The sequence below is a fragment of the Galeopterus variegatus genome, unplaced genomic scaffold (assembly GCF_000696425.1).
Source record: "Galeopterus variegatus unplaced genomic scaffold, G_variegatus-3.0.2 Scaffold1587, whole genome shotgun sequence".
NCBI lineage: Eukaryota > Metazoa > Chordata > Mammalia > Dermoptera > Cynocephalidae > Galeopterus > Galeopterus variegatus.
This window is the reverse complement of record NW_007727698.1, coordinates 235,670-257,658: the sequence shown is the minus strand read 5'-3', so window position 1 is coordinate 257,658 and position 21,989 is coordinate 235,670. Positions and strand designations below refer to the sequence as shown.

At 39.0% G+C, this 21,989-nt stretch overlaps 1 protein-coding gene across 2 annotated transcripts in view; it reads right to left on the bottom strand.

Moving 5' to 3' along the window:
* The window catches only part of RNF128 (ring finger protein 128, E3 ubiquitin protein ligase), an 89,572-nt gene that overhangs the window by 42,480 nt on the left and 25,103 nt on the right, over window positions 1-21,989 (bottom strand). Inside the window, exon 1 of one of the 2 annotated variants that reach the window (XM_008577845.1) lies at window positions 11,049-11,775. The exons of the other annotated variant lie outside the window; for it this stretch is intronic. Coding sequence (XP_008576067.1) covers window positions 11,049-11,526 — 478 coding nt within the window. The 5' untranslated portion in view covers window positions 11,527-11,775. Of the gene's footprint in view, window positions 1-11,048; window positions 11,776-21,989 lie in introns of those variants that run through there. 2 annotated transcript variants of the gene reach the window in all.

The window sequence follows — 21,989 nt, the reverse complement described above, 5'->3', positions numbered from 1 at the left end:
CTGAGTCTTAAAGACATTAATCTGGCTAAGGTCTCAAAGTTATTACATTATAGGGTCAGTCCCGTGGCTCACTCGGGAGAGTGCAGCGCTGGTAGCACTGAGGCCGTGGGTTCAGATCCTATATAGGGATGGCTGGTGCGCTCACTGGCTGAGCGTGGTGCAGACAGCACCGTGCCGAGGGTTGTGATCCCCTTACCGGTCCAAAAAAAAGTTATTACATTATAGAGTTGGGATTCATATAAAAATCCATCTGATTCCTAACTTCCCTCTTTTTACCACTGTGCCAGTCAAAAATCCACAGCCATGTTCATTGTTAGAGATTAATATCTTGATTTTAAGGTTTTGCTGTTGCTTAAAATGGAAATACACAGGGGAGAAGGAAGACAAGATAGCTGTTTCAGTTTCTTGATTATGTGATTTCTCCCTGTATTCCTCAGGAACTGGCCCCAAAAAGAGCAATTGGATGTCACAGCTTTTATCTGCTTCTACATATAAAACAATTATATATTTCGAAATGTGGTAGTGAACCAAGGAGAAGTATTATGTTTAGTAGTAATAAAATTGTTAGCAAAAGGTTCAAGAGAACTAACATTTACTAAGTGCTCACTACATGCCAAACACTTTACTTTACAACATCATAGAAAGTAGGCGTGATTGTCCCCCTTTTTATGAACAAGATAAATGAGGTCTGGGTTAACAATTTGACCAAGATTACATATTTATTAATTGGTAGAGCTGGAATTCAAAACAAGCAGTCTGACTCAAGGACACCCGTTCTTCCACTGTAATATGCTGTCTCCCAATTTCAAATGGAACACATTTACTTTGGTACAATAGATTGAAATAAAAATAGAGCAATCATGTAGTTTTACTTACCAATAAAAGATAATCTGTTGGTCTATAATTACTCAAGGTAAGTCAATTATTTTGTCTTGTTAGCCAGTTCAATTGAAAGGCATCAGCCAGACAGGAGCAGCAAAAATGGTAAGGTTTGGGGATCAAGGCAAGGGAGGTGACAGGTGATTTTACACTGGCCAGTTTCAGTCTCTCTTACACATCCTGCACTCTTGCCCAAATAAAATGGTAGTGGGGGAATACAAGAATTTGACTGAAACACCCCTATTTTTGGAACTGTGCTAAACATAGATTGCTAATGGTTCTCTGAATGAAAACCTCACACTTCATCCAAATGACTGCTGAAATCCTTTAAGAAAACGTGTACTTGAAAATCTATTGATGACTAAGCCACAAGCCAAAGTTAAGATATTTTCTTTTTTCTTTTTTTTAAAAAAAGATGACCGGTAAGGGGATCTTAACCCTTGACTTGGTGTTGTCAGCACCACGCTCAGCCAGTGAGCGAACCGGCCATCCCTATATAGGATCCGAACCCGTGGCCTTGGTGTTATCAGCACCACACTCTCCCGAGTGAGCCACGGGCTGGCCCAAAGTTAAGATATTTTCTTGAAACTTTTAGGAACATTACAAATGCTATTAAAATATGCCAATGTCTTCTGAGATCATCACTGACCAGAAAAACAAAATGCAGAGTTTTTAAGGTGAAACACATGGAAAAGGTGAGGTAGAACCTTGGTCAACATAATAGAAACTGAAAAAGTAGAGAAGACTCTCTAAACCAGCATGGTTGAAAAGAATATAATAAACTATACTTTATGGGGCTATCATTATGAACAATAACCACAATAGAAACAAAAACAGAGTGTGTTTCAAAAGTTCATTTGTAAGCCAGTTGTTTGGAACTAGAGACAACACATTTTCCCACAATAATGTTGTAAAATAGTGTTTGGGTTCTCAAACGAGCCCACAGATTATTCCATGTAAAAATGCTTTGAGGAGGGCCGGCCCGGTGGCGCACTCGGTAGAGTGCGGCGCTTGAGAGTGCGGCGGCGCTCCCGCCAAGGGTTCGGATCCCATATAGAGACCGGTCCGCTCACTGGTTGAGCGCGGTGCGGGCGCGACACCAAGGGTTGCGATCCCGTTGCCGGTCACGAAAAAGGAAAAAAAAAATGCTTTGAGGACTAAAAACTGCAAATAGAAATTATTATTTAATCCATATTTGTAATAAAATTTTTCAGAAAATGATATCACTGCAATACCTAAAGCAAAATAAACAAAAGCATTTAAAATTTATCTTGAGTACTGGTACATGAGAAAATGCATATTTAATCAGGATTCCATGGTTGATGGGAGGTTTTTGTGAAGATTATGGGCATGAGTTATGGACACATTCAAGGTCATTTAGATATTGAGAACACTGGTTTGTTACAATGTTTAAACTCATTTCAAAAGAAGTGGAATCACATAGAAGGATGCACAAAATTTTTGAAAAGGAGGAAGAGGCTCCAAGAGAGGGTGTTTGTGTGTGTAAGATTACCTAAAATAGAATTAATCAGGTTATTAAAGGCAGAGGAAGGGGATAGAAAAGTAGGACACAAAATGTGTCCTGAGAAAAAAACAGTGGTACCGAAGAAACCCTTCAATTTGACAGTTTTTTGTGTGAACTACCAACTGGTGGAATTTTACACAGCAGAATATAATTTCAAGGGAAATGCTAATTTTAAAACAAGTAATTCAATTTTAATGAGCTTGTATGTTTTCTGTCATTAATAAAGTGTAAAATAAAAACGCCATGATTCCCCTCTGCCCTTAGTCTAACAAAATTTCTTTTCTAGAATGACAAGAGCTATCATCATCAGATGAACCCAGTGTCTCATGGGTAAAAATTACCAAGATATTGAATTCTTCTTTGTGGTTAAATTTAGCATGAATAGTAAAAGTACTGAATAGAATGCATACTGAAGGGGGCAAAGGAGGGTAAGCGGGCCTCTTATAGGAAAGAAACAAAAATTTATAGAAAAGTGAAGTATGTGTGTTTGTATGTGTGGGGGCAGATAAAAAAAATACAAATAGTGATGCAATGGACAAAGAGAAAAGCAACATGCCATACTAAAATAGAAACAGTCAGTCCTTAAAATTCTTTTACTGTTTAAGGCTCATTTTACATATGAAGAAAACTATTAGTGTCAACAAGAAAGGATCACACTAACAATCATATGAGTTAGATATAGTCAAAAGGCCAAAGCAATTCTTAAATTTTCGCAATAGTCTATAAATAATTTATATTATCAGATATGCATTGTTCCTGTTGTTGCTATAGTCACATTATCAATGCTTTCTTTAGGATTTATCAACACTACAGGAGTATTTTGGGTTTTTTCAAATAACGATTTTTTCTGATTACAAAGTATAACATATTCATTGTAGGAAGTTCAGAAAATACAGAAAAGTTATAATGCAGAGAACAATAACCACCCATAATTTCACCAACACTGTTAACATTATGGTATATTTTCTTTTTAAAAGGAAGACTTTTTAGTTGCAGACAGCATTTAACAAGTTACTTCAACATTTTGTTTGAAAAGAAAAGTTAATATCTAGAGACAAACACACACACATATCAACAAGTAAGTTCTAGTACCATCTTCTTTCAAAAAAGTTCAAAATGTATAGGGTTAACTCAAAATTGCTGATTTGTACTAAATTTGATCATTCAAGTGTTAAAACCAAGTAATTCACGACTAGATTCTGAACCTAACATCCTCCATCAAATCCAGTTTCCCACAGCTCAGCATTTATCACCAAACTTCCTTTTTGAAAGAAATGAGTATTGTACTAAGCCGATGGGTAAATTCAAGCAGTAACTATATACCATGATATATAGAAAGGCATACATACAGCTGAAAAAGAAAAAGAACAGGAAATGGAATAATAACAAAGAGTCCTTGTGTTCTGCTTTGCCCATAAGGCCGCAAGGAGGGTGTTATACAGGAAAGTGTGGCAACCTTGAACTGGCTTAGTAACTGCATCAAAAAGTGCACGTACTCTGTGCTTGGTAATAACTCCCTACAGTATGTAGCTGAGGATCACTACCATAACATAGCTCCAGTGCAGTGGAGGAGACCGTTTCTGTGGGTGATTGGGCTCCTACCACATGCTGCAAGAGGTCATTCCTCCAAGAGACAAAGTTGACAATTGTGCTGCATCAAAAATTCTTCATATTGGCGTATGAGGTGGTCTTCTGGAGTTCAGTACTATTCTATTTCTTGAGCAGCGTACTGGTTACACGGGTATGTTCACTTTGTGAAAATTCACTGAGCTATAAACAAATGATTTATGTACTCTTTTGGTATGTATGTTATACTTCAATAAAATTTACATATACAAAAAGTTATTCACCCCCGGGAAATATTCATGGTACCCTATCAAGTAAACTTTGGGGAAAACCCCAACAATAGTTTACAGTTCAATAACACTCATTATAAAAGAAAAGCCATTTTAGTCAGTAAGGTGCTACTTAACCAAGCAACAGTAAAATAGGGTGCAAACGTCAATTGTGAAAAAGATACCGTCTACAGGAATATTGTGGGAGAAAAGGAACTAAAGCGCAAAAGTGGTGATCAAATCTTTCAAAGGACCAAGGCCACAATAGGCAATGCGTATGCGTTAGAGCAGACCACATTTATGGCTAGTAAGCATATTTTTACATAAACCTCTGTGCAGCATATTTTTTGTTTAAATACCCCAATTCACACCCCTCTCCATCACCATTTTTGCACTTCCCTTCTACTAGCTACTGGAAGAAAGACTCAATCCCCAACCCCCAGTCAATGGCCATGACGTTCAAGTACAAGAGAACACTCTTTCTATTTTTAATTACATGGGGAAATTCTTACAATAAAAAGATACAAAACTAGTATATATAGTATGTAATTACAATTCTTTAAATAATATATATGCAGAGCAAAAGAATAAAAGGGCAACAAAAGCACCCCAAAATGCTAAAATGTTATATCTACAAATTTGTATGTATTCTTTTAATTTTTTTGTATTTTCTCAATACTACATTAATGCTCAAGAAAAATTAACCATTATGATAATACAAAGCTATGCCTATGCATGGAAAAGGAGACAAGGAGGAATATTAATGGTGCTATCTCTGTGTTGTGAATTTCATGGGTATATTTTTTAGTTTTCATTTTATATTTTTCTGTATTTTCCAAGAGTTTACAAGAAGCATAATTAATTTTAGAATCAAAAATTAACTTAGAAAATGTCTTTGGCACTTTCCTCTCTTTCTTACATTTAAGAATGGGAACAGACATTAATTATAGCATTCTGTATGTGATAACACACATCTTCCAGAGACTGAGGGAAAAAGTTCTTTATGTGTTTAGGAAACAATTCGCTGATCAAGCTATATTTTTCTCTTTTTTTTAAAAAAAAAAAGGTTTTTATTTTATGTTATAAAATTCCACATTCACCAACATGTTCAATAGAAACATTTTAATTGGAGACATAAATTGAATGCTGGTGTAAATAGCTTTTAAAACTTCAAGAAAAAAAGCACAAAGAAAGTTCTATGCAAAAACTCTAAGAACTCATTTGTCACTATTTCCTTGTTACGTAGGTCATTTTGTCATTAAAAATCCATAGAACTGTCCCATGATGATGATCACCACAGAAATTAGAGAGCCTGCAATCTTGAGATTTTTGCATTTGCTTATTCCTGTATGCTCTTCTTTCTCTTCCTAGAGGCTATACATTGCTTAAGAGGGTAGGGACTTTACCTTAATTATTTTGTATACTCAGGCAAGAAGCACAGACAGTAGACCCCTGACAAATGCTCAATGAATTGAATTCCAATCCCCTTCCATTAGATACTTTTCTAGTAAAACTTGTCCAGTAGCCTTAGAGTTTCTGGGTTTTTAAGGCAATTCAACCACCATTTCTAGACCACATATAGTATAAAGGGAATACAAAGATTAACAAAACACTAAAATGATCACAATTAAGTAGGAAGGCAAAATACGTAAACAAAAAACTACCAGCAAAATGCAGAAAGTACTAGAAGAAATGAAATGCTGTGGGAACAAAAAGAGATAGCTTCGTTTTGGGTGTGAGCTAGGAAAAGGAAAAGAAGGAATTAAGAAAGGCTTCAAAGATGAGGAGCTATTTATGTTGGATTTTGAAGGATGGGTGAATTTTTGACCAGAAGAACTGGAAAGAAAAAGCTGTGTAGGAAACAGCAGAAGTACAAGCAAAGGAATGTTAATAGGAAAGGACAGAGAATGTTTACGGTCAACACAAGAGAAGAGGGATATAAAGCTTTGAAAGTAGTCTGGGACCAAATTATTAAGAGTTTTATATGCCATACAGAGAAATGTAGTATACAATTTATAAGTAATGGCATGTATGTGATCAGAGCTGTGTTCTGATGGCAATATGGAGGAAGAGCTGCATGCACGGAGAAAATGACTGGAGGCAAGGAGACCAAATCGAGAGGCTAAGTATTTTTTCCCGTGAGAAGACACAGGAACTGAAAGCAGGATAATAATAGTTGCAAGGGAGAAGGGGACATACAACATATTCTGGCATGCGAGAATACTTAAAGTGATAGAATCAACTGGATGTGGCAGCTATTTATTGGATGGGGACTGCTGGGTGTCCGGGATGCAAGGAAGCAGAAGTACTAGATGAATGAGTTAATATAATAGCAGAAATGAAACAAAAGAGAGGCAAAAGAAGCAGGAGACCGCTTGGGAGAGTTCCAAAGAAGGGGTGGTCCACAGTGTCAAATACAGTACTACAGAGATGTCAAAAAGGATGCATCTGGAAATGAATTTGGGAATGATATTTTACACTGGTAAAGCATTACCAGCCAATCTCTTTGCATCCACTTTTGAACCTCTCTCCTAAAAAAGGTTCTTTTCAAAGTCAATATCCTAGAAAGAAAAACGAATATAAACTAAATGTAAAGGGTTTGAGGAGTTGGGTGGTGATAAATCAGTGTAAAACTCTATTCTAAAGTTCTTCGTGAATGGAAAGAAGATTGGTAGCTGGAAGGAGAAGTTATTTGAGAAAAGAATGACAAATATAGGAGGGCAAAAAAAAAATTATTTTCTTATAAAGAATTCAGTCTACTGACCCTATTCTTAAAGGGCTCAAGCATTCAAGTTAAGATTTCAGGTAACGTGGCCTTTGAAGTATTCTAGGCTATTCATTTTCAAATTATGTTCTACAAACACAGGATTCAACCTTCATTTTATAAAATACATTTAATTGTCTTAACTGTGATTTAAAAAAATAATAGTTGCTCCCCATATGCCATACACAGTGCTGAACACTTTATTTGCATTATCTCATTTAATCCCAGCAAATTTATGAGGGAAGTTTATTATTATGCCCATTTTACATAAGAGAAAACAGGATCTTAGAGAAATAAAATAACTGGCCTAAGATCTTAAAAATACTAAGTGGCAAAGCCCAACCTCTAATCTACTAATCTACTCTACTGTCTTTCAACAATGTACACAAGCAACTGTTTTGCATATCAAATTTATCCCATTGGAGACCATCAAATTATTAATTCAAACTGCTTGGTTCATCCATTTCTTTTCTTTTCTCTCTTTCTTTCTTTCTTTTTTTTTTTTTTTTTGGCAGCTGGCTCCTACAGTGATCAAACCCTGGACCTCAGCATTATCAGCACCAGGATCTAGCCAACTGAGCTAACAGGCCACTCCCACTTTTTTTTTTTTTTTTTAACAGCCCTCAGGAATAATGCTTCTTCTGCTGTCCCTTGGCATATGTTTCAGGTTCTTGTAAATGTGTCATGGATTATGAAGGTTGTAGCTTTGCACGGGTCTTTCAATGAATTCATGCCTGCACATGTTGACTCAATGAAAATTGTACAAGCAAGCACACACACTTCTTCAACCCAGGGGCTGTGCTCAATTAGACAGCAGGCAAGGCTCCGGCCCATCTGCTTAAACAGTTAAGTTACACAATAGTGAGTGCATGCTTAACATGTCTCATCGTGACAATCCTACATTTTAGATGGCTTTAGTGCTTACTTTTGGCTGCTTCTTATCTGATTTTCATTATTTGAGATAAGGAATTTGAATAGTGATTAAACTTTGAAACCAAAATTTCCTTCCAGGTTTCTGGATCAGTTTGATTGAAGTAATATCTGAAGATTGCAAGGCAAGCTGTTAATAAATATCTAACATTTGCAATTACTTATCTGTGTGAATTGGGATTTTCTGGATACTCTGCAACCAAAAGAAAATACAGAAATAAATTGCATGGGTTGATGTTAGGCTACGACTACCTTTTGTGAAATTTTGGTATACATAAAAACAGCTTCATTTTCCTAATTGATTGCTTTCATATAGTCAAGTTTCTGTGTACTAAACAAAAATTTTAAAGCAACTACTCTAAATCAGTTAGGTCTATTACATGAAAGAAATGTGTCTTTATGTTACAGGACTGTGATAGGTGAGAGTGTGGATACTCAGCACAAACTCAAAGAACAAACGATTTAAGTGCAGGCCCCTGTGAGAGTGGGTGAAAAGATATTTTTGTAAACAAAGAAGACAGCAATGGCTTTTCCACATTTGGTGCTCCCTGTGTAATTCATGGCAATATATAATGAGTTAATCAACACTTTAACCTCAGTCCTAAGTCTTTGCCACTATGATCCAAGATAAGTCATTTCTGACCAGCACTTAAAATGAAGCCCTAGTCTTACTCTCAGGAATGAGTAAAACAAACAGTACAACACTTTGCAAACAAATATTCAATAGTACACGTGGATGAAATGCAAAGTGATTTTTCTCCTTGTTGAAAAGTAGTTTCTCCAGGAGTTCAAGGGAGAAATGTGGTTCCATACCTCAAGTATGCTCACTGTTTTGGCTAGCTTAATGGCAGACATTGCTGTAGCCATCATCTTGGATAATAAGTTTTTAAAGTATAGAAATACCTTTCTGAATGTAGTTTAATTAAGTGATTAATATTTAGGGATTTATTCCTATATGGTATCCTGAAACATAACGGCCATAATTAGATTCCCGGTGTATTCATGTCTTTGAATGGACAGTTGCATAATCATACATTTGTACTTTAAATTTTTGCATCCTGTTAGCATTAGCCTATCATAATAACTAACATTCATTGACTGTCTGTTACCTGCTAGGTAGTTTACATATATTATCCTTAATAATCACAGCAATGTAAATATTTTCTCCATCTTACAGGTGGGGACACCAAGGCTCAGTGAAGTTAAATATTCTGACCAAGGACACAAAGCTATCCTGTGGTAAATCCAGAATTTGATTCGTAATCTTGACTGCAATGCCTGTGCTTTTTCTAGTACACCATAATGCCTCTCAGTAAAGTATAAGAGGTATGTAGAGTGCCTGGCACAGAGCCAGACCTAGCCAAAAGTTAATTTTATTGTCCCTTAAAACTAACCCTTAAAACTATCAGATGAATATCCTTAACAGAAGTGGAATGACGACGGTCTAAATAGGAACCCTTCAATTAAAAAATGCTCAATTACAAATCAGTTATGCAAATGAATCTCATTAGGAAGAGACAAGGTCAAACCCATTCATTTAACTAGCCAACTGAAATGTAAAGACTTTAAAATTCACTAAGTCCTTATTCTTCATTTTTACTAGGCTTTCAAAAGAATTTCATTCTAGTCAATGAATTATCAACCAAGAGAGACACAGTTGCTCCTCTAATCAATATAAAATCTAAGAATCACAGCATCATAGAGCTGGATCTTAGAGTTCATCTAGTTCACTTTGACTCTGTATACTCTGCCAACTTGGCCTCCACCCTCTGCCTCTATACTACATATGAGTAACTTATACAAGGTCACAAAGCTGATAGAGGCAAAGAAGGAGCTAAAAGAACTCAAATCTCCTGATTTCCAGTTCAGTGCTCTTTCCATTATACCACCCAGCCACGCAATACAAGTGCTCTCTTGGCAGGGCCAGTCATACTGTTTTAGGAAAAACACAAATCCTCTAGTAGCTAAATAAGCAGATTCATTTCTCCAGTGTCTTCCAGAAGGCTAACCCTTTCAGCTAACTTTTACTGAGAGCGGATGATGTGCTATGCTGTGCTAAACTCACTGTTTAAGGTGTTATTTCATTTTATCCTCAAGGCAAACCTGTTGGATACATTCTTCCTTACTATTTATTCCCATTTGACTGATATTTCACATAAGTTGCCCAAGGTCACAGGACAAGCAATGGAGCAGGACTTTGAATCAAGGTCTGACTTGAGGCCCTACTGACAACGATGACAGACTGCTATTACATGTGTCTCTTCCTTTTTATTCAATTTTTTTTTCTGTCCTAGGATCACTATATACGTATGGCATGGATACCTAATCACAAATAGGGAGATTTCTGGAAGGATAACTTAAGGGGGAAAAATAGTAACCCACACCAGGCCCGCAAATTTAAGAACTACCTGGACTACTTTTTCCAAAGTCTAGGCCTTAAACTCATGCTAAACCTCTTCTTTCTCAATAACTTTAGTCACCTGTTTTGCAACCCAATAACCTAAATCAGATTTTTCAGAAGCAAGCAAAAGCACTGATACCAACAATCACTTGGGACCTGAGACCACTGGGCAGAGAAGAACCCAAGAGCTAAGCAGTTTCCACCAAAATCGCAATGAGGTTAACAGGGAACGGTAATACAATCTTGTACCTGATACCTGGAAACCATGTAGAGAAAAACAGCAAGAGAGGAGAGGAAAATCTGCTGCTGTCCTGAGGCTGTTAAATGGCAAAGAGTGAGGAAGGGATTTCCAAGCGATCTTCTCTGGGAGTCATTTAAAAGCCAATGCCCACCACCACTTAATACAAGGCAAGGCACCCTTGTGAAACACTAGCAAAAGGGGACGTAAAGAGCCCAAACAATCGTCGATTTGCCAGCCTCCGCATCTCGTCTGTCTAACCATTTTTCACCAGAGAGGCAAATTCTGAAGGATTTTTTCCGCCCAACCCCCACCTTGTTGAATCTCGGGGAGGACCCTGCCCCATTCAGTGGGAGCAGAAAGGGCACCCGTTTTCCTTTGGAGCAAGAGGACAGGGGAAGGAGGGCACTGAAGAAAATAGGAGAAACTGGCTCTGACAGAGGTTTGGAGGGGGGAAATTTAGTAGCTGCACTCACCCGGGTGAGACATGGGGATGACCTCATTGCGGGTCCCCGGAAAGTTAAAGATGACGGCTCCAGACGCCCCTCTCTCGTAAGCCAGATGGATCTTGTCTGCGAAGGTGCAGCCCCCGCCACGTTGGATGAGGGCCAACCAAGACACTTGCACGGTGCTTCCCCAAACCGTGGGCACCGTGAAATTCGTGTGCGGGTTACAGGCGTTGAGCGCTCCCGGCCCGTCGGGCGGAACCAAGACCCCAGCCACAGGCTCCAGCGGCGAGTCCTGGCCGTACACGCCCTCTTCGCTCAGCTCCCACACCGTGCGGTTCACTCCGGGTTGCGGAGCCCGCCAGGACACGTTGAGGTACGCTGTCCACACTGCTTCGGCCCCCCGGGAGCCTGGGGCATGCGGACTCAGAGCCAGCAGGAAGCACCACGCCAGCAATCGGGAAGAGCCGCAGCCACCGCAGCAAGAGACCCCGGGTGGCGGCCCCATGGCGCGCGCGTTCCTCGTTTCCCTAGGGCCCCTGGCACGCGCCGTCCAGGCGTTCGGCAGGACCCTGGCCTTGACCAGGTGTGCGCCAGGTGGGGTGGGGGCGGAGAGAGAGCCGCGCGCCGCGAGCTCGGTCCGAGCCGAGAAGCACGTAGCGTCAGCGGAGAGGCTGCGGCAGACGAGCTGCTGGAAGCTCCACTTCTCTTCTCTACTGCTGCGGCCGCGTCGGGCTCTGGGGCTTTAGCACGAAGCTCCGCCCAGCCGACTGGGGGTAGAGGTGGCTGGGAGGGAGGAAAGGACACTGCGGGATCCGCCTCTTAAAAGGGTAACAGGATGGGAAGGCATTAGAGTAGGATCCGAGGCTGTGTTGCCAGGTGTATCGCGTCGTTTTATGAAAAATAGACAAGTGAAGAACTGTAGAATCCGCGAACGTAAAAGCTTTCTGGTAGGATTCGAGTCCGTTTTGAATTGCAAGAAGATATTTTTCCCTCCGAATATTTGCCTAAAGGGCGTTTCAGGTTTACGCTGCCAGAATGTAAAAGTACTTCTAAAAAGCGGATCCCAAGGGTCTGAGTTGCAGTCAAAAGAATTTGGGTAGGTGGGAGGTGCTGTGGGCAGGCCGTTTACTGATTCTCTAGCGGTGGGGAGGGGCAGGAAAAGCGCGTTGTTACCTTTTGTTTTTACTGGCTCCAAATGGCACCATTCACCTTTCCTGCTTCTAACAAGCATCATGCCTATGTGTTTCCTTCTTACCTTTACCCCAGGCCAGATATACTGAATCAGATGCCCCTTCTAAAAGTAATCTTAGTCCTTACAAAAGAATTACCGTTTTCAACCACCTCACAACCAAGCCTTTTTCTTCACCTTCCACAAACTGAGTTTACCCAAACAGATATTCCTGCACCATTCAAGACCTTAACTGCATAATCTTTCTTCATTTCCCACAACTGGAAGGAGCCTGACTCACCAAGGTAATTCACTCATAACACTATTGCATTATGATTTATCCTCACTTAAGTGTACTATTTTTGCCTACCCTGTCAATTATTACATTTACTAGGTGCTTAGTAAATATGCATTGAATTAAGTTGAATAAATACATCTGGTTTCTGACAGTTATTAATAACTTTTGACCTTGGAGAACTTCTCTGTGCTCAGTTTTCTCATCATCTGTAAAATGGGGAAAATAATAGTACCTACATCATAGAGTCGCTCAGATGATTAAATGAATTCATACATGTAAAACACTTAACAACTGTGCTTAGCAGACTGTAAAAATTATATGTTAAATACTACTATTGTTATTACTATTATTGAACAGATTCAGGGACACATGTACCAACAGCACCTTGAAAATAAATAAATGGGTAATTTTGTAAAATCTGAACCCTAGATTTTGAAAGGGATTTTATAGTCAAGGGAGGTATATAGAGCCAACAGCATGGTACTTCAATACTGACGATGTTAATCTCTGAGATAAAAATTACCTAGAGGAAAAGAAATGGGTAGGATCAGCCATCTCTAAGAAATGGTACAATTCCAGAAATTGAATTTGTTGGTGAAGAACGCTCAAAATTCAATCAGTCAATATTGTTTGAATGACAATCAACTATATTGTACTTGGAAGAAACAATGTGTTCAAAAGAAAGGAGGTATTTTATAAGGTATCTACAAAAATGAAGTTCGGAGAGCTATTTACTAATGTTTATCCATTCGTTATTTTCTTAATTTTTTATTGCACATCTACTATATGTCATGGCCTAAGCATTGGGATGCAAAATCAAATAAGACATCAACTCTGCTTTCAGTAAGCTCATAAAGGAGCTTTGATGAGACAGACAAGTAAAATGATAATCGCAGCGTAGAGCAATAGATGTATATAGTATAACTGATAGAGATATGCCCAGGGCAGTAGTTGATAATAGAGAAGTCACCTAACTCAGACTGGGAAGTAGAGAAAACTTCGCAGAGGAGGTTATACCTGTGCTGAGTTTGAGAGGGTTAGCCTTTCTAGGCAAAGAGCAATACAAGGAAAGTCACTGAGACATGAAAGAGAAAATATTGGGAAACTACAATTATTACAGCTTCTTCAAGTGCAAACTGATTGGAACCTAGGGTACAAGAGATAAAGTTGGAGAAGTACACGGGGAAGGGGGCAGATCTTGAAAGTCAATTGGGAAAAGCTAGGGAGTTTGGACTTTATTCAAAAACAAGGAGTATGGGCCGGCCCGGTGGCGCACTCGGTAGAGTGTGGCACTTGGGAGTGTGGTGGCGCTCCTGCCGAGGGTTCGGATCCCATGTAGAGACCGGTCCGCTCACTGGTTGAGCGCCGTGCGGGCGCGACACCGAGGGTTGCGATCCCGTTACTGGTCACGATAAAAGACAAAAAAAAGGAAGAAAAAAAACCAAAAAACAAAAAACAAGGAGTAATATAATCAGATCCGAATTTTAGAAATCATTATGTCTTCTCTGTGGGTAATAGATCAGAGGGGACGTGAGTAGAAGCAAGGAGCCCAGCTAGAAGATTGTTCACAGTGCTCCAGGTGAGAGACGGAGGTGGCTTAGACTAAACAGGTAGTGAAGATGAAGAGAAGTGGATAGAATGGGAATGTATTTTGGAGGTAGAATCAACAGGACTTGGTTTTGGGGAGAAAAGAGAGGGAGGAGTTAGGGATTGTTCTGAGGATTTTGGCTTAGAAGACTGGACGGCATTCAATCAGGGAGCACAGAAGGAGGGTTTTAAATGTGTAGAGTGGGTAATAGGAGAGATGAGTTCACTTTAGCCACGATGATTTTGAGGTGCCTATGATGTAATCAGGTAGAACTGTGTGATAAGCAGTTGGATTTTCTGATTACTGAACACCTACTAAGTGCAAAGCACTGAAGAGGTGGTGGTATATGGAGACAAAAGAGACAGTCCCTGCCTTCAGCGAGCTCACAGTCTAGTGGCACAGTCAGAGAGGTAAACAGACAGTAACAGTACTGTGTAATAAATGTTATGATTGAGAAAACCATAGAGTGCTATGGAAACATGGGTGTGGCTGAGTCTAAGAATAAGATTTACCCAAGCAAAGACAGTAAGGATATTCAGGCATAGGCAATAGTATATTATATGAGACATCAGAGAACATTCAGGGGATTAACATTCAGTAGTTAGGTATGGCTGAGCTATAACTTTCAAAGGGGGAGCCAAGGGAAGTGAAGCTTGTCAAGTAGGTTGTACCAGAACATGAACAGTTTAGAAAACTATGTTAAAAAATATGGACCAAACACATACTCACACACGTGTGTGTGCATACAGCAAATATGGAAAAATAATAACAATTGTTGAATCTAAATGGCGGGTGTATATGGGTACTCATTGTACTATTTTTTTTTCAATTTTTCTGTATATTTTAAATTTTTTGTAATAATGAGTTTAAAATTGTGAATTTATATTGAAGTCAATGGAGTAAGTGAATCATATCATCAGATCTGGGCTTAAATAGATCATCTGGATTGTATGAGGGCAAGACCAGTGGTAGAGAGACTAGTGAGGAAGCCACCATCCCCAGAACTATTCTGGAAGTCTAGCCCAGTTGTGGAATGGAGGTATCAGACTATTATAGCTCGATGACATGAACCATTAAAATCATCCCCTGAACTCTCCTTGCTCTGAGTCCATCCTCACCAAGCAACCTTCTTATTATCATTTAGCTCCTCATGTAAATATGCCTACAGGGAGATAATGCACTGATCAGCAGACACTAGTATCTGATCCACTTGGAAGTTATACTTCTCATTATAAATTAATCAATTAGCATTCTGGCTTATATATTGGTCTCTTATGAATTTGGTTAAGTGTGAGTCAGTCCCTAGGAGCCCAGTCTCTGGTTATGCTACCAATCAAATTTCAAAGCTTACCAAGGTAAGAAACAGATTGTAGATCAAGACTGCATCCAAGTCCTTCCACTCTATGGAGACTTGCCTGTGTAACTCTCTGGATTTTCCCAATGATATTCCTCTGTCTCACTGTGACTTATTTTCAAACTACAACAGAGCCTTGCTATTAAGAGTATGTCTGTTTACTAGGAGCATCGGCATCAACAGGGAGCTGGTTAGAAATGCAGAATCACAGGTCCCACTCCAGATTGATTGAACCAAAACTTGCATTTTAATAAGATCCCCAGGTGATTTGTGAGTACATATAAGTTTGAGAAGCCCTGGGGTAGACTAGAGTATTATTGATGCGTAGCCAGCACCCAGCCTCTACTTGACCACTCCCAGTGTTAAAGCTCACTGCGTCACAAAGCATCACATCCTGAGTAAGACCACACTTGTTAGAAAGTTCGTGTAAGTGTAGTTTGACCCTTCTTTGGTCCTTCCTCTTCCTCTTACCCCCATCTTTCAACCCCAGGCCCTCAGAGTTTCCATGCTACTCCCTGGCTATATCACCACTCCACCAGGACCTTTGCTCTGAGCAGTGTCCCTGTTCCAGACCTCACCTGATTCCTGAAGAACCAAATTTACTAGTTGTAAATAGACTTCCTCAAGGTCCAATTCTTCCTAAGGCTAATAACAGCTACTGTTCATTGAGTAGTTACTATGTGCTTTACATGCATTATCTTATTTAATCCTCATAACCATCTAGTATTAACACCAGTTTTTTACAGAAGAAACTGGCTCAGAATTAGCAACCTACCTAAGCTCATATAGCTAAGGAACAGAAGGAGTATTCCAATGCAGTTCTGATTCTAAGTATTAATAACTGACAATCACTCACTATCTTCCCTTGGGAGAACAGCATTCACATTTTAATATTGCTTTATAAAAGAAAGAAAGTTCAAGTGAAATGTTTCTTGTATGCATTTCAGGCACTGTGACCATTGAGGGAGATATATTTGGGCCAGGAGCCTTTTTGAATTCCTCAAATCCTACCACAAAGGCTCACCCTGCCAAATATTTGTATCAGCAATACCGAACTGAAAGCTGCCCTGAGCAGTGCACTATCTAATGATGAACTGATAAACAGAGCAGCATCCTACAGAAGCAACAGCCGGGCACCATCGTGGCAGATTAAGTTTCCCATCACAATGAGTTTCTGCAGAGGCGTAGAGATGGATGATAGTGTTTAGCCTTTAATATGTCTGTAAGAACATCACGTCTGGCTTCTTACCATTATTAAATAAACGGCAAAGCACAACCTGACAGCTAGTGCCCTGGCATCTAAGCGATGCTGTGGCCACACAGCTCAACAACATAGGTGTAGAGAAGACATGGCAACAAATCTCTAGGCAGCTGCTCTATGCATAGCAAGAAGAAAATGTTGGTGGTGTAGACAGAGGGAATAGCCAAGCAGAATAAAACAGAAAGCCAAAGTGTGATGCCACAGCATACTTTCAAATAATATAACATCACTTGCGAATGTAGGTAAAAGCTCAGTCAGCTCAAGGTGGTATATAACCATTAAAAAACAGGGATTTTTTTTAAAACAAAGCTTTTATGCACCCAAAGAAAGGACAGAATTTCATAGGCTTTACAGAATGTAGATGTGCTATATCTGAAACTAAGAACAGTCTCCTCATATCCATTGAGAGCGTACTATGGGGCCAGGTGCTTTATACCTATAAGTACTATATGGTACATCTTACAGAAGAAGAAACTGAGGCTCAGGTTAAGTTACTGTCTGAGGTCACCCATGGTAACCAAATGACTGAATTGGAATTTGACTCCACATTTAAGTACAAAACTACACTCTTTCTGTTATACCACTTTCCACTCTATACAATACTACCTCCAAAAGTAGAGGTAAGAAGGAAACATACTTGTAAAGAACCTACTATGTGCCAGACATTTTACATGCATTAATTACATCATTTGATTCTTACAACAGAAAATAATATCCAATTTTAACTTCCATTTTTCAGATGAGGAAAATGAGGCACAGGAAGGTGAAGTATCTTGCTTAAGGTCACACAGCTAGTAAGTGGCAGAGTTGGAATTCACATGGGGTATGTATGACTCCAAATTCCATGCTGTTTTCATTCTGCCATAGTACCTCTCCACATACATAGGAAGGTTATTATTTCAAGGTGGAAAGAATGGGTGTTTTTCAGCCACATCCACTAACACCTTTTAGCATACTAAGAACACACTCACCAGAGTGTGCTGATGTCCTGCTGATCAGCCCTAGAAATCCTAGATAACAGAGATTATGAGAGCACATCTAGTCAAGTGCTTCATAAGCATTGATAAATGTCTACATATTCAGTTGTACATGCTCACTCACATGATTATATGGAGAGAAGTGCTTGAACATGTTACGTGTGGAAAGGGTATTTTATGCCCACTGATGAAAACTGGCACAGAAAGAAATCGTATTGGTGAAGGATATTGCAGTAAACTTGAGCTAAATTGTGTCTACTTGATTATTACTGGCGGATCGGATTAGCTATCTTGAGTGTTGGGAGGTGATTGAGAGGATCACAGACTCATGAAGAGGGATTAAGAGTGGAGAAAGGCACAAGGCATGGGGGCAGGTGGCATTGGGGGAAAGTTGGGCAAAGGAGGTGCTAGAAGAAACTATGTCAATGAGTGGTGTTTAACCTCCACTGTGGCATCAGGCCAACCCACTTGGGAAGATCATCTGGTCTCATGAAGTCTCCTAACTTAACCTTTTCAGGTTTCTAAAAGATGACACGACAAGCGAACAGAAAGGACATTGTTAGGAGGGAGGGGGGAGAGGGAGGAGGGAGGGAGGTTTCGGTAATGGGCCACAATAATCAACCACATTGTATATCGACAAAATAAAATTAAAAAAAAAATAAAAAAAATAAAGACACCTTTTTAAGTTTCCAAAACAACAACAACAACAACAACAACAACAAAATAAATAAAAAATGAAGATTCCAAAAGAATTAAATCTGTGACCACAAGAGGATTTGTGTATATGTTATTAAAAGAAAGAATAAACAATTACTTGGGGAAAATGGGAGAAAAAATGTTTTTAATGAATGGTGCCCTACAAATATGGCCACACATTTGAGGTTTATTTCCAGTCCATTCATCAGATCCAGTGTGCCACTCCATAGACTAAATCCACAATGCTCTCCCGTTCCAGACTCTGTTCTTATTTTTAACCTTGTTGTTGACTGGTTATGTGACACTGTGGAAGTCTCTATTTCTTCTTTCTCAACTACAAAATACAGATACCACAAACAAAAAATTGCATAGATCTATTTTTAACCACTTAATAGTCCATTCGAATAAAGCCAACCAAATCAGATAGTATATATAAAATATCTATCATCTTGCCACCACTTAGGACAAATAACAGAAGAGCTATAGAAAGGAGTGGACCTGAAAAGCATGGATAGGGTTAATTTTGTAAATTAGGGAGGAGTTAAGTTCTTGTTTATTTCTTTATTTATTTTGGGGGTCACTGGCCAGTACAGAGATCGAAGGAGGAATTTTTTTAAATTGAAACATAATTGATTATTGTACATATCTGTGGGGTACAGGGTTGAATATCAATACCTATGTACAATATGCGATGCTCAAATCAGGATAATTGCATATTCAACATTACACAATGTAATTATTTTTTGTGGCCCTTTACCAACTTCTCACTAACACCTCTTCCCTTTCCCACCTTTGGTGGCCTTAGTTCTGTTCTCTCCCTTTGAAAGTTCAACAAATGAATGTAATTGCTGTATCTTTCTCTTTTTTATTTGTTTATTTTTTTAGCTCCCACTTATGAGTGGGAACATGCAGTATTTCTCTTTCTGTGCCTGGCTTATTTTACTAAACATAATTTTCTCTAAGTTCATCCATGTTGCTGCGAATGGTAGAATTTCATCTTTTTTATGGCTGACTAGTATTTCATTATGTATATCTACCACATTTTCTTTATCCACTCATCCGTTGATGGACATTTAGGCTGGTTCCATGTCTTGGCTATTGTAAATAGAGCTATGATAAACATGGGAGTACAGGTATCCCTTCGACATGATGATTTCCATTCCTTTGGGTATATACCCAGCAATGGACTAGCTGGATCATATGGCAGTTCTATCCATAGTTGTTTGAGGAACCTCCATACTGTTTTCCATAATGGCTGCACTAATTTAAAGTCCCACCAACAGTGTTTGAGGGTTCCCCTTTTTCCACATCCTCGCCAACATTTGTTATTCTCTGTCTTTTTGATAATAGACAGTCTAACTGGAGTGAGATGATATCTCAATGTGGTTTTGATTTGCATTTCCCTGCTGCTGAGTGATGTTGAGCATTATGGACTAGCTGGATCATATGGCAGTTCTATCCATAGTTGTTTGAGGAACCTCCATACTGTTTTCCATAATGGCTGCACTAATTTAAAGTCCCACCAACAGTGTTTGAGGGTTCCCCTTTTTCCACATCCTCGCCAACATTTGTTATTCTCTGTCTTTTTGATAATAGACAGTCTAACTGGAGTGAGATGATATCTCAATGTGGTTTTGATTTGCATTTCCCTGCTGCTGAGTGATGTTGAGCATTTTTTCATGTGTCTGTTGGCTATTTGTGTATCTTCCTTTGAGAAATGCCTATTTAGCTCCTTTGCCGATTTTGAAATCGGGTTAGTTATTTTTTACTAAGTTATTTGAGTTCCTTGTATATTCTGGATATTAATCCCTTGTTGGATGCATAGTTTGCAAATATGTTCTCCCATTCTGTAGGTTGTTTTTCGGTCTGTTGTTTCTTTTGCTGTTCAGAAGCTTTTTAATTTGATATAATACCATTTGTTTATTTTTTCTTTTGTTGCCTGTGCTTTTGGGGTCTTATTGATAATATCTTTGCCCAGTCCTAATTCTTCAAGTGTTTTCTTTTAGGTGTTTTATAGCTTCAGGTTGAAGGAGGAATTAAGCTCTTAAAAATGCACATGGGCAGTAAATTTTTTTTAACCTACAGGCAGAATGTGATTCCTTTTCAATAGAAACCTAATTTGGTAATTCCTAGTAAGGCTGGGGCTTCTGAAAAGGCAATTTAAGAATAAACATTCTTCTACTGTAATGCATAATCACAATCAGGTATTGAGGCTACGTCTTGCCTTTTAGAAGCTAAAGTCTGCGTGAGTGTGGGCAAAGGCAGCCTCTGTATTCCAAGGGGCAAAGTCACAAATTTACAGCTGCCAACTATATGCATTAGGATTAGCTGCAGCTGCCCAGGGCTCAAACTTGATCAATAACTTGGAGTAAACAAGTATCTGGCAATGTGACCAGGTGCTAGCACGGAGTTGCGACAACTGAAATTGGCTGGCTTGACACTCATGATTCGCACAGTAATTAAGTTCTCACACCAGAATTAGGTAAGTGTTACGGTTATGTTGATAGCAGGAAACAGGCGAGGGACAAGCAGGCCTTCAACAAAAGGGTATTTTATAGCTACGAAAATTACTTTGGTTTTTTACTTCACCAGAAATCATGCAGTATAAAATATAGAAAATTTAGTGGGGAAAAATACTAACAGGAACATCAAAAGGAAAAAATGCCCAGATACACTAAACAACAGCACACCCTGACATCCATAAAATCACGTCTCCCTTAGCTGACAATCTTCCAATTAGCAGGGGGATAAGTAAACTTCTCCTAAGCTGTCTTTGTGTAACTTTGAGTGCAGATAGCATCAGAATACTTTATGTTCTTTGTAACAAACTAGTTCAGACACAGAAGCTAGTGACTGGTTAATATTCTGGATATTGTCAGTTTAAAGCCACAGAGAGCCTTCTACTGGAAGCAGTGAAATAGTTCAGCAATGTTTGCTTTTCATGGAAAAAAAAAAAGAGGGCAGAAATTAAAAGCTTGAAGCTCTTGTTTGTTTGAAGAAGAGTCTCATCAAGTTTACCTTCAATGGTCTCACCAGTTTGTAAAATGTCTTAGTTTTTCTGAGGTGGTGGTTGAGGTGTTTAAAGACCTGATGAGAGCATATGTTTGGGCCCTACGCAATGTTTAGGGCACAGCACCCTGCTGATTTTAGGGCCTTCTGTTTTGTTGGATTAAAGGCAAAATGAAAACTTCTCAACACACACATTCCAGTAAGCAGGCTAACTTACATTAGTGCTTTCAATATGCCCCATGTACAGTGTTTTAGGCAGAGGTTTTCAAGTTTCTACACAGAGGCAGTAGTCAATTGCTTAAGAGCAGTATACTGGACACAGGGAGTTATACTGCCTGCTGTTGTCCAGCTTTCTTTTTTTTTTTTAATCATACGAATATATCCAAAATATTTTTATTTCAACATGAAATCAATATAAAGATTATTAATGAGATTTTATTTTTATTTTTATTATTTTTTATTTTGTCAATATACAATGTAGTTGATTATTGTGTCCCATCACCGAAACCTCCCTCCTTCCTCCCTCTCCCCCCTCCCACCCAGGTGTGTCCCCTCCATTTTCTTGTTGTAAGCTTTCTTTTCAACAAAATCTTACCCTTGTCACTCACTGCAAGTTG